This window comes from Tiliqua scincoides, chromosome 6, assembly GCF_035046505.1.
Source record: "Tiliqua scincoides isolate rTilSci1 chromosome 6, rTilSci1.hap2, whole genome shotgun sequence".
In the NCBI taxonomy this organism is placed as follows: domain Eukaryota; kingdom Metazoa; phylum Chordata; class Lepidosauria; order Squamata; family Scincidae; genus Tiliqua; species Tiliqua scincoides.
In genome coordinates this window covers 83,428,634-83,444,119 of record NC_089826.1, presented here as the reverse complement: position 1 = coordinate 83,444,119, position 15,486 = coordinate 83,428,634, and the positions used below count along the sequence as shown (strand labels likewise).

The 15,486-nt window shown below is 46.0% G+C and overlaps 2 protein-coding genes across 2 annotated transcripts in view; one reads left to right on the top strand and one right to left on the bottom strand.

Moving 5' to 3' along the window:
* The window catches only part of EVC2 (EvC ciliary complex subunit 2), a 30,546-nt gene extending 23,075 nt beyond the window's left edge, over positions 1 to 7,471 (top strand). Inside the window, exons 17-20 of the mRNA XM_066632074.1 lie at positions 1,008 to 1,095; positions 1,938 to 2,134; positions 2,357 to 2,449; positions 4,519 to 7,471. Coding sequence (XP_066488171.1) covers positions 1,008 to 1,095; positions 1,938 to 2,134; positions 2,357 to 2,449; positions 4,519 to 4,777 — 637 coding nt within the window. The 3' untranslated portion in view covers positions 4,778 to 7,471. The remainder of the gene's footprint in view (positions 1 to 1,007; positions 1,096 to 1,937; positions 2,135 to 2,356; positions 2,450 to 4,518) is intronic.
* A 2,849-nt stretch (positions 7,472 to 10,320) lies between these two features.
* Positions 10,321 to 14,578, bottom strand: CYTL1 (cytokine like 1). Its single transcript, XM_066632938.1, has 4 exons — positions 14,435 to 14,578; positions 14,281 to 14,325; positions 13,101 to 13,229; positions 10,321 to 10,404 (listed from the first exon to the last, which is right to left on the bottom strand). Exons 1-4 carry the CDS (start codon positions 14,576 to 14,578, stop codon positions 10,321 to 10,323), a joined length of 402 nt encoding a protein of 133 aa, XP_066489035.1.
* Positions 14,579 to 15,486: the final 908 nt, after the last annotated feature.

Sequence of the window (15,486 nt, the reverse complement as noted above, 5' to 3'; positions counted from 1 at the left end):
TAGGCCTTGAGGTATCGCAAGACCTTCATTCATTCATATAAGTTCATCTTTAGTATATTCATTTATGTAAACTTATGTAAATTTATTCAAATTTTAAATGTAAATTAATTCTTTTTTTCTCCGGCCCCCGACATAAGAACATAAGAACAGCCCCACTGGATCAGGCCATAGGCCCATCTAGTCCAGCTTCCTGTATCTCACAGCGGCCCACCAAATGCCCCGGGGAGCACACCAGATAACAAGAAACCTGCAAGGCTTTCTGGGAATTGTAGTTAAGAACATAAGAACAGCCCCACTGGGTCAGGCCATAGGCCCATCTAGTCCAGCTTCCTGTATCTCACAGCGGCCCACCAAATGCCCCAGGGAGCACACCAGATAACAAGAGACCTCATCCTGGTGCCCTCCCCTGCATCTGGCATTCTGACATATTGTCAGAGAGCTGATGTGGCCCTCTTGCCAAAAACTTTGGACACCCCTGGCATAAATAGATGCAATGGAATAGCTAGAGGAGGTGCAACGCACTAAGTTTTGCAGGGAGCCTCACTGCAGCATGCACGTGGCCCCTCCCCCTCCCCTTCAAAGCCATTCTAGGCAGGGGGAGCAAAACGAATGGCTCTCAAGGGGAGGGGGAGCGACTGCTTGCACTGTGTGTTCAGGCACCTGCAAAACTTAGTGCTTTGCACCCCCTCTAGCTACACCACTGAATAGATAAATATAAAATTTATAACCCCCCTCCCAAGCAGCCTGGCCTTACACCAGGCTGCTTGGATCTACACCAGTCATTTAGATGGCACAGATCCGAGTGGCCCTATTGTCGTAGCTGGGGCAGTACTTGGGGTAAGGGGAAAAATATCCCTTTACCCCAAGTTGCTAATAGCCAGTCTGCCTGTTCCAGCCCAGGTTAGGAATGGGCTGTTAGAAATTCTTGCTTCGACAGACTTTCTTACATGAACTTTTCAGCAGTCTCTTGCCTCTCAAAAAAGGTATTGTTGCGTTTTGAATTTCAGCTCAAGAGAAGTTCAGAATAATATTGTGGTGCTTGAAAATATTCTGGAGATGATAGAGACGGACAAACTTTTGACGCTTTATGCCAAGGCAAGTACATGTCATTTCTGAATTGTCTCCCTGCACCAGAGTGCTTTTGTGAATCATGTCCTCAGGTTTGATGAGGGAATCTAATTAAAAAATAATAGGTTAAGAACAGAAGAACATAAGAACAACCCCACTGGATCAGGCCCTAGGCCCACCTAATCCAGCTTCCTGTATCTCACAGTCGCCCACCAAATGCCCCAGAGTCCTACTGGGTTATTGGGCCCTACTCCTGGAACCCAGTGAGTTATCAGTGAAACTTGGGGCCTGATCTTGTCAGGCGCAGCGCTTGCACCACCAGCACTGCGTGTCATAAAGGCACTTTCCTGCCAGCGCTTGATAGTCAGCGCCGGCGGAGAGGACAGCACCAGTTGACGCTGGGCCCCTGTGCTGGGATGTTGCGTCGCTGGAGTGACTGATGGGAGTGGCTGGCTGGTTGGCCCTCCCACATCTTAATCCCCATCCCAGGCCCTACACATGACTACTTAATTCTGTGCCAGCAATTTAGGCTGCTGGGGCTCAAAGTGGGGTAAAGGAACAAATGTTCCCTTACCTTGAGGAGACCTCAAGCTGCCTCTGCCCCCCAGGATACAGTGGAATGGCTCCGAAGGAAGGGGCCACTTGCCTGCCCGCTGAGGGACTCAGCCGGACTGGCTGCTCCACCCCCTCCAGCTACGCCACCGCCCAGAGGTAGCTGATAGCCAACATGACTAGTAGCTGCCAACTTGCTTTCCTGCTAGTGAATGTTTCATTTAATGCTGTTTCAGAAATATGTGTTGGTGAATTATATTAATTTAAAATAATGGTGTGCCCTGCTTCTGATGGCAAGAACCTCTGTTTTCCTGTAGGAGCTCAGATTGACAGCTTATTTAGCAAAGAAGACCATGATTCCTGCAGGGACATTGCACAGAATCCTGAACTTGCTTCTGCCGGCAAGTTCACAGAATGAACTCCTTTCCATTCTGAGCTTGATCAACACAAAATATTCAGAAGCAGTGGCTGAAAATGATAGTGGTGGAGAAGAAACTGGCAACTTTAAGAAGAGGTGTGTATATGTGTTTGTGTGCATTTGAGAGAGAGAGAGAGAGAGAGAGAGAGAGAGATGCTCTTGTGTATCTTCTTTCTCTGCTTGCTCCTCCTTGGAATAATGTAATATTTATAATAATAATAATGGTAGCTATTTAAAAATGGTGTGCTGCTTACTCTTCTGAAAGGAATAAAAATAGTTTCTCCCCCTCCCTTTTTTTTTTAAACGACATTCCCTCAGGAAGCCGCAACGGTCTTGGCAACTTTTAGAAACCAAAATGAGACACAAGATGATAAACACGCATTTGGGGGCATCTGCTGACTGCAGTGAAAGGTATGGGAACATTTTCATAGTCCTTTGGGGCAGTGGCGTCACCAGGGGGTGCAGGGGTTCAGGCTGAACTGGGGGTGATACCACTACTTGCCAAAATTTTTAAAACCTTGGTATTTTTGAATAATACCATCGTTATATTGCAACTGATGTGTGATTTTATGCAAAATGCAATGAAACAAAGCACGTTGAAATAGCTCTGTTCTGATCTTGTCTGATCTTGGAAGCTAAGCAGGGTCAGGCCTGGTTAGTACTTGGATGGGAGACCGCCTGGGAATACCGGGTGCTGTAGGCTTATACCATAGTCTTTCGAGGCTGAAGGTTGCCAACCATCCAAAGTCATAGACAAAAAACCAATGGGGTGGGACGATGGTACATCACCACGCCCACTGCCCAGGGCGTGGCCCCACCCATTGCATGGGAGGAGGTCCAACTTGCGGTGACACGCTGGCCTCCCGCACTGGTTGATGCAAACCTAGTGACGCCACTGCTTTGGGGAGGAACAAAAGTTAGTATTTAAAGTTAAAATTTAAGACGCTTTGTAGCATCTCCTGGGAATCGCTGCTGGTGAAAATGAACACTGCCTAAAATTTCCTCCTGTGATTTTTGTCGGAAAAAATGTTTCAAATGTGAAGTCAACAGAGGGGGGCATCCCTTCTTCTCTAGTGCTCCTGTCCAAAGATCTAACAGTTTTGCTCCAACATGGTTCTCTGTGTATTCATACCATTTGGACTCATTTGTACTTCTACTAAACTGTTCTGAGGGACTTGGTAAACCACACAGAACCTCATTATTTATCTTTTATTTGTGGCAAAGATCCACAGTGCAGCTTAGTGGAGAATCAAGGAATTTCATCAAAACAGGGTTGGTTTGCCAGGATACGGAGGTTATCTTGCCGACAGATTTTCTACACACATCCATTAAATCTTGCCTGTAATGTTTTATTTTGAATGCTGGTTCCCTTTAAATCCATCCCAGAATTGGCCATTGGACTTTCTAAGAAGCTGGCAAAATACTTGTTTAATGATGTCTTTAAGATCTTCTGAATGTTTGTCCTGCTTTTAAGCTCCCTGGTTTGAATTGTTTTATGATGTTTCCATGCCCTCATTATCCTTTTATTCTCTGTCCCACTCCGCCATATTCTAATGTTAAAACCTTGATTTAAGAGTTTTTAAAAACCGTAGGAAAGCAGAAGGTCTGAGAACAGAACTCAGTGTGATGTTGGTAGACTTGCCACCACAGGGAGGGTGTTATTTAAAGTGGAGAAGCGACAGGTGAGAAGGGGCAGGATGTGGGATCAGGCCATCAGGAGGAGGTGGAATCCTATCCTTCCTGGGCCCCATCCACTGAAACAGATCAATGCAAACTTGCACCAGAAATTTCACAGACTGGGGCTTATCCTGGGGCAAGGGGACAAATGTCCCCGCACTTCAAGGAGACTTTCTGCCTGCTAAATTTCCCCTCAGGAACCTGTGTAACCGGTGCCTGCACAATTGCATTGGCATGGGGAAGTTTAGGTAGGATTGGGCTGTACGTGAGAATGATCTGCTTCATAGCAACAATTCCTGGCCAGTTTGTCAGTTGTCCTGGTAATATGCATTAAGTCAGTGTTTCTCAGACTGCGGATCAGGACTCACTAAGGGCCCAATCCTATCCAGTTTTCCAGGCCTGGTATAGTGGTGCCAATGGGGCATGTGCTACACCCCTTGGTGGGGAGGCAGTCACTGAGGGCTCCTCAAGATATGGGAGCGTTTGGTCCCTTACCTCAGGGCTGCACTGCGGCTGCACCGGTGCCAGAAATTTGGATAGGATTGGGCCCTAAGTGGGTCATGAGCCAATTTCAGGTGGGTCCCCATTCATTTTAATATTTTATTTTTAATATATTATACTTGATGCTAAAAATTTTCTGGCTTGAGGATGTCACTTCCGGTCATGACATCACTTCCGGTGGGTCCTGACAGATTCACATTCTAAAAAGTGGGTCCCAGTGCTAAAAGTTTGAGAACCACTGCATTAGGTAATATAAGGTCACCTCTTGGACTTTATCCATGGCAATAATTTTACTTTTCTAGATTCAGTGTATTGAGGCAAAAACAGCTGGCACTGCTGGAAAAAATAAGACTTTTACATCCAGAATATTTGCCTGAACATCTTCAGCCAGATGAGGTGGATCCTGTTGGCACTGCAGAAGTCATTGAGCTCACAGACACCAAGGAGAAAGTATTTGTTTTCCGTGATCCCACATTTTCTTCGGCTGCGCCGTCTAAGAAAAACAAGAAAACCAGCTTCCTCAATTCAAAAAAGTCTACCCATATAAGGATGGGTGTGTGAAATTCCACCCAGGATGAGCCATGACAGAGAACATTCCATGCTCATGTGATCAGCAGCTGAAAATGTCACTGTGTGGAGAGCATTCGTGTTACTGTGTGGATAGCTGAAAATGTCACGGTGTGGAGAGAGCACTATCTTTCCTGAGCAACCTTTGGAAAAGTCAGTAGCTCACTCAGAGCATCATATCTGTTCTCTTTACCTCATGAGGTGGAAACAATGGACCTGCTCCTTGATTCAGGGATCCTTAATAATTTGGTGCCTGCCCAGCATAAAAAGCAGGGTGACTATGAATTCGACACATCGTGACAAATGATACATGAATGATTGCTAAGACGGCAGCAGGTTGTGGCTGAATTCGTGCCCTCAGGAATTGTTAAAGGGCGTGAGATATTTGAGATGGAAAGGTTTAGTTCCATACAAAATTGTTGAGCGTATGAACTCTGTGTTGCTAACCCTTGCTAACTGGGCAGAGACACCTTTCAAAATGGCATCCTCTTATATTTAGCAGAGGGAGAACAACTGACCCTCTTCACCCCAGCATGGTGTCTTCTCAGTAGCTGGAAAAGTGCTGGTGTCTCTTCAGTATTTTTTTTAGATTGTGAGCCCTTAGGGCAGTGGTATTCAAACTGGGGTGTCGTGACGCCCCAACCTGAGGGTCCTGGTCCCTTTCCCCTTAAGGAGGCAGGGAGGAGGCAGGGGCGCGATCCCCCAGTATTGCGCCACTCAGTGGGGCTGCAGGGGCTTGGGTACACTTGCCCAAGTCTCCTGCAGCCTCCTGGGGGTACGGGGAGCCCTGCGCGAACTTCGGCAGACCTCCCCAGGTCAGGGAAAGTGAAAGCGGGGCGATTGCACCTGCTCCGCTAAACCGGAAGCGGAGCATGATCACTCCACTTTCCCTTCTGATGGGGCTGCAGGGACTGGGGTGTGACCTCCAGTCCCTGCAGCAGCCGTCCCTGGGTGCAGGGAGCTGGGCGCGAGCTCCTGCAGGGCTCCCCAGGTCAGGGAAAGTGAGAGTGGAGAGATCGCACTCCACTTCCAGTTTTGTGGAGGCAGAGGGCAGGCCCATGGGCAGAGGGCAGGCCTGTGGAGGCGTTCTAGGGCAGACCCGTGGGTGGGCGGAGAGTGGGAGGCAAGGCCAGGATCCAGTCCTTATGCTGGATCCTAACTCCATTCCTGTGAAGCCTGGGACAGCCCCGGGCTGCTCGGATTTGCCCCACATTTTGAGGTGGCACAGATCTGAGTAGCCCCATTGGGGCTGTCCCCAGGATAAGGGGAATTTTTTTTCCCTTGCCTCGGTCCAAGCCTCAGTCAGCCTGAAACTTGTGCTGGATTCAGCGCTGGCCTGCCAGCCTGCCTGTTCCAGCGCAAGTTAGGATTGTGCTGTTATTGTTTTATTTTAACTTGTAAACCACTTTGTGAACTACTGTTGTTGAAAAGCAGTATACAAATATTTACAATAATAATATGTCTAGAAGTAAAGCGGAGAAAGAGTTCATTTCTGAAAAGTACAAATATGGTCAGCCCTCCTTATCCACAGGTTTGCGACCTGCTGATTTGACCCAACATGGGTCAGGAAGTCCTCCCTGTACCTCCTGGATGCAAAAGGAAGACTCTTCCAGTTGCGTCTGGGAGGGAGACCTTCTGAGGCCCGGGGAGGCTACACAAGACCTTCCCAGGTCTCAGAATGCCAGCCAGAGACCTCCAAAAGGCACTTCTCGTTTCTGGCCGCATCCGCAAGTGCCTTTTCAGGGCCTCCCAGGGGCTCTCTGAGGTGCAGAAGGGCCTTGTGCGGCCTCCCCGGGCCTCAGAAGGCCTCCTGGATGTGACTGGAAGACTCTTCCAAGTGTGTCCAGAAGGTACAGGGAGGACTGACCTGCAGATTTGATTATCCATGGGTTTCAGTATCCATGGGGGGGAGGGGTGGGTGTTCCGGGAATGGAGCCCCCACAGATGTAGAAATCCTCGTGTAACCAAATGTGCCCATGCTGGGTGAGGCATTAAGAACCTCAGCACACCTGAAGCTTGCATAGTTAATATTTTTCGACAGCTCCTTGCCCATCTGCCAGTGGATACGTGGACTATCACGTTGATCATTCAATCTCTTCTGGCCTAGATAGTCATGTCAACATTTTTAGGCATGTTTAAAGCTTATGTAAGAAGAGGAAAAATGTGTTTCAGACAAGGCAATAAATGCTCACTTAAGATATTTTTCTACTTTGGTACTAGAAGAGCCTGCACTGTGCAGTTGTGGGATTTCCATCATTGGAGGTTTTGAAGCAGAGGTTGGATGGCCATCTGTCAGGGATGCTGTAGTTGCCTGTACTGAGTGGGGATTGGACTAAATGATCTCCAAGGTTCCTTCCAACTCTAGTTTTCTGTGATTATGTATATACCTTTGCCTTATACCAAGTCAGACTATTGATCTCTGTATCCCAATATTGTCTTTTCTGTTGGGCAGAAGCTCTTGTGGGTTTCAGGTGGAGCTTTCACAGCTCTACTTAGCGATGCCAGATATTGAACCCATTATCTTACTCAGGCAAAGCATGTGGTCTGCCACTGAGCTATGACCCTTCCTCCTATGTTTGTGTCTGTAGTTAGGAGGAAGACAATTTCTGATGACTTTTGTACTGAACACATTGTATATATGATATAAAACTTGCTGAATATTTCTAATTAAGCCATTGAAAATACATTATTTTGGTAGATAAAACTCTCTGTGCAAGATGTGTACCTTATCAACCCAAGCAGCTTTCTTGTCTAAATCAATACATAGCTAATGTGAAGTGTATCCAGTAATCTCAGTGGAATGCCTCCATATTACTTCAGAGATGAGTTGGTGCTCCCTGTCTTCTGTGAACAGCAGGGCTAGCATTGTCATAAAGGGTGATTGTGGAAGGGGTTTCCTATTTGATGAATCTTTGACATGTCCATAAAGCCCAAGGATTGGTTTGCATAGGTCCTGTGGTTCCCAAACTTCCCTGGTCACCACACCCTTCAGCCATGGTTCTTAGCACTTCCCCAGAATCGTGCATGATCTTGAGCCAGCCAAGATGGAGATGCCTGGGAAAGCTGAAAGAAGAGGCTGCTGAAATCATTTGAACCTGGATCTTCCAGGTCGGAGTCCAACACCAGAACTACTACACTAGCTCTCAATTAAAGGATACCTTACTATCTCAGGATACAGTTCAACTTAAACGGAGTATGGAAAGACTGTGAGGGAAAAAGCAGCAGGAAGCTGCTTTTGTGATAGGAAGCAGCAGGAAAGTACATTGGAGAGCTCCTCCCTGTCTTAAGGCCCAGTCCTAATTTGGGCACCCCACTGACGTTACACAGGCACCAGTGTGACATCTGTCATATACCAGGCCGTCTTGGCAGCTCCATACAGTCGACACACCAATGGCAGTGCAACAAGAGCCAACTGTTCAAAATTGCCCTGAAAAGCTTGCTGTTGAGTTCATTCTGAGCATGAAAATGGCTGCAGGGAAATGTTTTCAGCAGTGTCTCTCTCCCACCTCAACTGTTTTATTTATTTAAACTCACCTTTTTCATAGGCTGCTTTTGGTTTAAAGACAAACATATGACCAGGTAAACCACATACACATTCGGGACAGGCAAAGAAAGTCCGCACGGTGTATAATTTTTAGAGAATTCTACTGTCATGCAGCCAGCACTGGTTTATGGCCAAATTAGATGCTATAAGCGCTTAGGGTACAATCCTAACTGACTTTCCAGCACCAAGGTAAGGGCAATGCAGCTCCGAGGTAAGATAACAAACATTCCCTTACTTTGAGGAAGCCTTCATGACTGCCACCCAACTGCAGGATGCAGCACATGTCCCATTGGCAGACCTACACCAGTGTTGGAAAGTTGGTTAGGATTTGGGCCTTAGGCATAGGTTTTTTCGAATACTTTTTTTTTTTTAGCCAAAGTAAGTCTCTGACAAACATGAATTTAAATAGAGGAGCGACTAGAGCATCAGCCATTTTTCACCTTTTTCATCTCACTGCATGCTGACAAGCTGCTAAAAACTGTCAAGGCATACTATTTGTTTTATGACAATTGCACTGCTGGTGGGGGGGGGGGTTCACATGGCCTTATTAACAAACGACCCTCCCCCAAAGCCATGCGGCACACCTGCGGACCATTCGCAGCACACCAATGTGCCGCTGCACACTTGTTGAAAATCTCTTAAGTCAATGTGATATTTCTAAAAGTTGCAGAAGAATTAGGTTCCACCATCACCCCCTAATTAAATGTGCGGCCTCCCAAGGCTGTGTGATACAGGAAGCAAGACTAGATGGGCCTTTGGACTGATCCAGTGGGGTTCTTCTTATGGTCTTATGTTCTTCCTTATGGCATGATGTGGAAAGAATAGAAGAGACCTTGAAAATATCAGGGAGGGAATGCATCTACATTTTGCTTATGAGTCAGTTCCTTTCTCTCCTTGCTTCTGAACTTCTTCACAACAAGGGGGACCAATACCATGAAGCTTTAGCTGCAATCTTGTATGTGTTTACCTGGGACCCATTGAACTCAATGGGGCTTATTTCTGAGTACACATGCCTAGGATTGTGCTGTTCATCACTTTAACCTGAATTTTTTTCACCTTTATTTTTCACATTTGTATGCTGCCTTTCCTCCCAGGTGCTCAGGGTGGTGTACAGATCACAAACTACATGATGAACTACTTAGAATTTGTATACAGAGGAAAACACATTGATAACGGAAAGGAATGGAATAAAGTTTTCGTTTTTTAAAATGTAGTTTTATTCTAAAAGGTTCAACACAGTGTTGAGAGTCTCCTTACAAAGCAGTCTTACTTGGCAAAAGTGTCACCTTGGAGACCAAAATGCAAGACATCTGCTACGGAGCGCAGGCAGTTTACAGGACTAAAATAAACATAATTTTCCATTCTAAATATGCGCACTCCATAAAAATTCAGTTCAGAAACCCTCTTTATGTTATCTGTCACATGCAATGACAAACACCTTGGTCCAACATATGCCAGTTACAACCCACTGGGAAGATCTCCTACATAAGTCACCCTGCAGTGAGTGGGACTACCTTGCTCTTGCATCACTCCTGTTCATTTCGATTCTTTAATCTGCAGGAGAATGTCTTACTGTGGATTGTGGGCGTTCACTTTAGGCAAGTTTTTCCTCTACAGTTCTTGAAAAGCCTCTGTGTTACCTTGAACAACGTACTGTTTGTTGGGAAGGGAGCTAATAGTTTAAAGAGTCACAAAAACTAGTCTCTTCTAATGTTACATAAGTTCTAACTGAACCAAAAGACGGAAAATGTTGTATAAATAGCAGCTCTGAAGTTATGTAAGGCACGCACTTCATTTCCTGGCAGTATGTGGGTAGGCTAAAGACAGACACACCATTGCTTTTGTGTGTGTGTGTGTGTGTGTGTGTGTGTGTGTGAGAGAGAGAGAGAGAGAGAGAGAATGCGCACCCAGAAAGAACTGAGTTTGTCTTTTCATTCAACTGAATTTGGGGGTTTTGGTCCCTTTTCAACATTTCCTGTGGCATGCTGGAATCTCAGTCCTGAGTGGTTGAACGATCTGTAACCGACAGTGGTTGGATTTCCAGGGCACTGCAATCATCACTAAGAAAGACCAAGTCCTGAGGGAAGAAGGGAATCGCAAGGGTATTAGCCTCTGCACAGAAAACATATTTCCAGCAAAACAAATGTGGTGTGGCACAACCCATTGAGAACATGCTTCAGTGTGAGCCGTACTGCACACAGTGCTTTTGCACCACTCTCATTTCTTACAGTGAGGCTTATGTGAGAACCTCCTGATGGATTCTGCAATGAATCCATGAAACAAAAAGATAAGAGTTCTGTGACATCTTAAAGCAAGGAAGCCAGTTTTTATATTCTCAGGGGCCCTTTATTGTCTGTTCTAGGCAATGGTCCTTGGGGATTGAAGTTTATTCTGCCACATAAAACTGACAACCTTTCTCATGTCTACAGTGGCCTGATCAATAATCTTACTGAAAGGTGATCATAACAATTCATGTTGCAGTTTCCTCTGACATTTGAGTCCTGCTCCTGCATGCCCTCTTTGGGCTAGCTTCTGAATCATTTGGCTCCTCTTGAGACAGTGATGTGAGCATCTGAGGTTCTGAGCTGTCTGTGACAGATGAGGAGAGAGATCTTGGGGTGTTGGTGGACAGGTCGATTAAAGTGTTGACCCAATGTGCGGCGGCAGTGAAGAAGGTCAATTCTATGCTTGGGATCATTAGAAAAGGTATTGAGAACAAAACAGCTAATATTATAATGCCGTTGTACAAATTGATGGTAAGGCCACAGCTGGAGTATTGCGTCCAGTTCTGGTCACCACATCTCAAAAAGGACATAGTGGAAATGGAAAAGGTGCAAAAGAGAGTGACTAAGATGATTACTGGGCTGGGGCACCTTCCTTATGAGGAAAGGCTATGGCATTTGGGCCTCTTCAGCCTAAAAAAGAGGCGCCTCAGGGGGGACATGATTGAGACATACAAAATTATGCGGGGGATGGACAGAGTGGATAGAGAAATGCTCTTTACACTCTCACATAACACCAGAACCAGGGGACATCCACTAAAATTGAGTGTTGGGAGGGTTAGGACAGACAAAAGAAAATATTTCTTTACTCTTTACTGTAGTTGGTCTGTGGAACTCCTTGCCACAGGATGTGGTGATGGCATCTGGCCTGGATGCCTTTAAAAGGGGTTGGACAAATTTCTGGAGGAAAAATCCATTATGGGTTACAAGCCATAATGTGTATGTGCAACCTCCTGATTTTAGAAATGGGTTATGTCAGAATGCCAGATGCAAGGGAGGGCACCAGGATGCAGGTCTCTTGTTATCTGGTGTGCTCCCTGGGGCATTTGGTGGGCTGCTGTGAGATACAGGAAGCTGGACTAGATGGGCCTATGGCCTGATCCAGTGGGGCTGTTCTTATGTTCATCTGCCCTTCATTTGAGTGTTTATATTGGGCACAAGCTGACCAGATAAGCACATCTATGTTCCATCCAATGAGTGAAGCACATGTTTAAAAACTTTTGTACACTGAAAACCATGAGAAATAAAAGTGCTTATCTTTTGCTCGACTGCTGGCACAACCCTATACTCTCTTGTGCCAGAGGAGTGTGCATGCCACCAGCATAGGCAGCATAAAGCATGCAACAGTGTAAAAGATATTAGCCTGCACCATCATGCCGGTGCCAGTGCGTGCCTTGATGCATAAGAACAAAGAACATAAGAACAGCCCCTCTGGATCAGGCCATAGGCCCATCTAGTCCAGCTACCTGTATCTCACAGCGGCCCACCAAATGCCCCAGGGAGCACACCAGATAACCTCATCCTGGTGCCCTCCCTTGCATCTGGCATTCTGACATAACCCATTTCTAAAATCAGGAGGTTGCACATACATATCATGGCTTGTACCCCGTAATGGATTTTTCCTCCAGAAACTTGTCCAATCCCCTTTTAAAGGCATCCAGGCCAGATGCCATCACCACACCCTGTGGCAAGGAGTTCCACAGACCAACCACAGTAAAGAGTAAAGAAATATTTTCTTTTGTCTGTCCTAACCCGCCCAACACTCAATTTTAGTGGATGTCCCCTGGTTCTGGTATTATGTGAGAATGTAAAGAGCATCTCTCTACCCACTCTGTCCCTCCCCTGCATAATTTATGCGCACCAGAGCAGGTAAGCTCCACAACAGGTAGCGGAGGAGTAGGGGAAAGGCGGGGGGAGGGCAGGGTGGAATGGAGTGGGACTGGGCAGAGTGGGTAGGGATTGGCGGCCCATTGAATGGATCTACTCAAACTTGCACTGGCAATTCAGCAGGCAAAGTTCTGAGTAGACCTATTGCTGCAGCTGGAGCTTACCACAGGGCAAGGGAACAAATGTCCCCCTACCTTGATGAGACCACCACACTGCAAAATTCCCCTCTGGGATATAGCAAATTTCAATAGGATTGGGGGGGGGGGGCTGTCCATGATAGCTGCTCATCATGAGCTAATCCCGGTATAATCTCTCCACTCTAAACCATGCTGCCATGCTGGTTTCTTAAAGTGCTGGGATATAGTGGTGGATAAATCACGCAAATGGTAAGAAAAAGAAAAGTTGGCCTCGTGCGTTTTGCCGAAATATGAATAGCAGGGTGAATAGCAATAATTCAGAGAAGGATAGATACATGCTAACAACCCCTGAAAAGTTAAGTCCTAAACTAACTGTGATGAAATCAATGGAAGGCTTTTTATGAGATCAGTGTGACTTGAATCTGGCTTATAAAGATAACAGCAAACAAGAAGGTATCTTGGCATACCTGTCTGCAGAAGGAGATCATGATGGTATAGAGGTTCCGGGCTTTTTCCTTCAGAGCATTCAGTTGAGGCACTTGCCAACATTGAGGGTATGCCACAAAGTCTCGGAGTTTTGCCAGAACACAGTAATTCTACAGTGGTAAGAAGCAAAGCTGTTAATGCCAGTCTGTGGATGGGAAGGAACACAAAGCTGGCACTGTGTTCATAATGCTTGGATATTCTGGTGAGTTTCTGTTTATTATCCGAAATAAAACTGCAAGAAGATTTTCATTTTGGTTTTGGTTTTTGCACATTAGCAGTAGCATTGACAATTGCAGACAAAATATACATCCAGAGGCCTGTGTGTGTGTAGCCAAGGACAACCCTGCAACATGTAGCAAGCTGAACCAGAGGGCAACTCTTCGGAAATGATGGACATTATTCTCTGGTTTTGCTAGCCCCCAAGCAAGTCCAACTGAAGTTCTACAGCTTTAAGACCCATTGAAATCACAGGGACTGAAAAGCTCTTAAAATTACTTGGATGGCTCCCATGAAGTTTAGAAAACCGTTGGAAAGACGTGGGCTTTGTGGAGGAGTTCAACAGTGTGGCTTGGTCTAACAAGCAGGTAGACATGGTCTCAGGAGAGTTTGGTGTTTACCCCCCCCCCCGTGTCATCTGATGTAGTCCTCACTCCTGCACCCTGTCAGTGACATCACCCATTGATGGGAAAATGACTTGGAGCTTAGAGACCTTAAAATAGACCTGATCCTCTGCGAAGTTCTCCAGCTTGTTCCATAGCCACTTAAGCTAGTGACTATCACCACCTCTGGTGGCACCATACTCCAGTAGTTAACTAGGCACCCTGCACTAAAGAATCCCTGCCTTTTGTACTGAGCTGATGGCTGATCGGTTTCAATGGGTAACTCTGCCCTCTGCTGTTATGAGTACAAGAGAAAAATGTCTTTCTACACATGTTCTGAGCCCTTTCTAGCTCTCTGATAACCTTTTAAGGGTGGGATGAAAAGAACTATACAGTGTTTTTCATATACATCCTGTGCCTTTTCTTTTACAAAAGCAAGCATAGGCCCTTTCAAGGAGTGTTTTTTGTTGCTTCTCCTGAAACACACCTTGCAAGTCAAGCATTTGTCTTTTGTCAATTGCTTCCCCCCAATCCCCAGAGAGTAATAAAGGAGTAAACTTACATGTATGTCCAGGTAGAGTGTTGGTAGCATCATCACACAGGGGTCCTGTTATAAAATAGGAGAGTATTACATATTATTCAGCTGGAAATACTTTAAGCTCCCTGTCCACTTCCCCATAACTCCCACCCAGAGACTTTCATAACTAATAGCGTACCACCATTTCAGATTTCTGTAGATCTGCATAACCGTCTGTGATCTCTTGACTCAGTGACAAGATCCGCGAGTAGCATGTTGGAGGAGCTGAGCTTGCAAATAAAAACATACAGAGTAGTATAGTCAAACTCAGCGCTTCCTTCATGGTGGGGAAAAGTGCCAGTCAGTCAAGGTAAATCCCACACGGTCAGGGGAGAAATTCCTGTGTTACCGTCTGAGGAATTTCTTAGCGGGTTCCCCTTCATGCTCAGTCTGCCACTTAAATAGTCTCTAGTGTTAATGAAAAAAATGTTCGGGGTTGGTCCAGCAATCAACTCACTGCCTTTTTAAATTTCCTGCCAACATGTGAGCAAAACCTGAGTGTACTTTTTCTCACCCTCGGGCAAGGACTGTGAGAGAAAAGCTTACCCAATATTGCTGGAACACTTTATGCCCCAGAGAAAAAGCTCCAGTAAACATCTTACCAAAAATAAATATCTCCCTTGAGGAGACACTAACAACAGGCTTCTTCAAGATGTCTTTCCTGTTGAGAAACGTGAGCGCATCAAACTATCCTATAGGAAATTTATATGCATCTTAAGTTATGAGTCTTACAGCGCAGTACTAGGCATGTCTACTCTAATGTATGATCTGTTGTATTCAATGGGACTTACTCCCAGAAAAGTGGTCATAGCTGCTTCTTTGAGACACTATACACACTTCCCTGACAGTAAATCTCACTCAGTGGAGTAGCTCTGTCATGTGCCGCCTGGGGCGCACCTCAAGCTACTGCTTCCCCACATGACCCAGAAGTAATTGTGGTGACATGACGACATCATCACAATTACTTCCGATTGTGTGTGATCACAGCCAGTCTGGGTGCAATTGGCAGCAGCCAATCTCAGCACAGTTGTGTGAGCTAGGGTGGCACGGGTGCAAGGACAGCATTGTTGCCCGCCATAGAGTGCCACCCAGGGACCTGTGACCCCTGCGCCCCTCCCTCAGCTATGCAACCGATCCTACTGAACACAATGGGACTTACTTCTGAGTAAACATGTCTAGGATTGCATTATT

What these genes read in the sequence shown, in the direction of transcription:
- CYTL1 (XM_066632938.1), bottom strand. Translation starts at nt 14,578, where the DNA reads ATGAAGGAAGCGCTGAGTTTGACTATACTACTCTGTATGTTTTTATTT. An exon ending in TACAGAAATCTGAAATGGTG is followed by an intron (nt 14,326 to 14,434) that starts GTACGCTATTAG and finishes ATTTTATAACAG; the next exon opens with GACCCCTGTGTGATGATGCT. An exon ending in CACTCTACCTGGACATACAT is followed by an intron (nt 13,230 to 14,280) that starts GTAAGTTTACTC and finishes TTACCACTGTAG; the next exon opens with AATTACTGTGTTCTGGCAAA.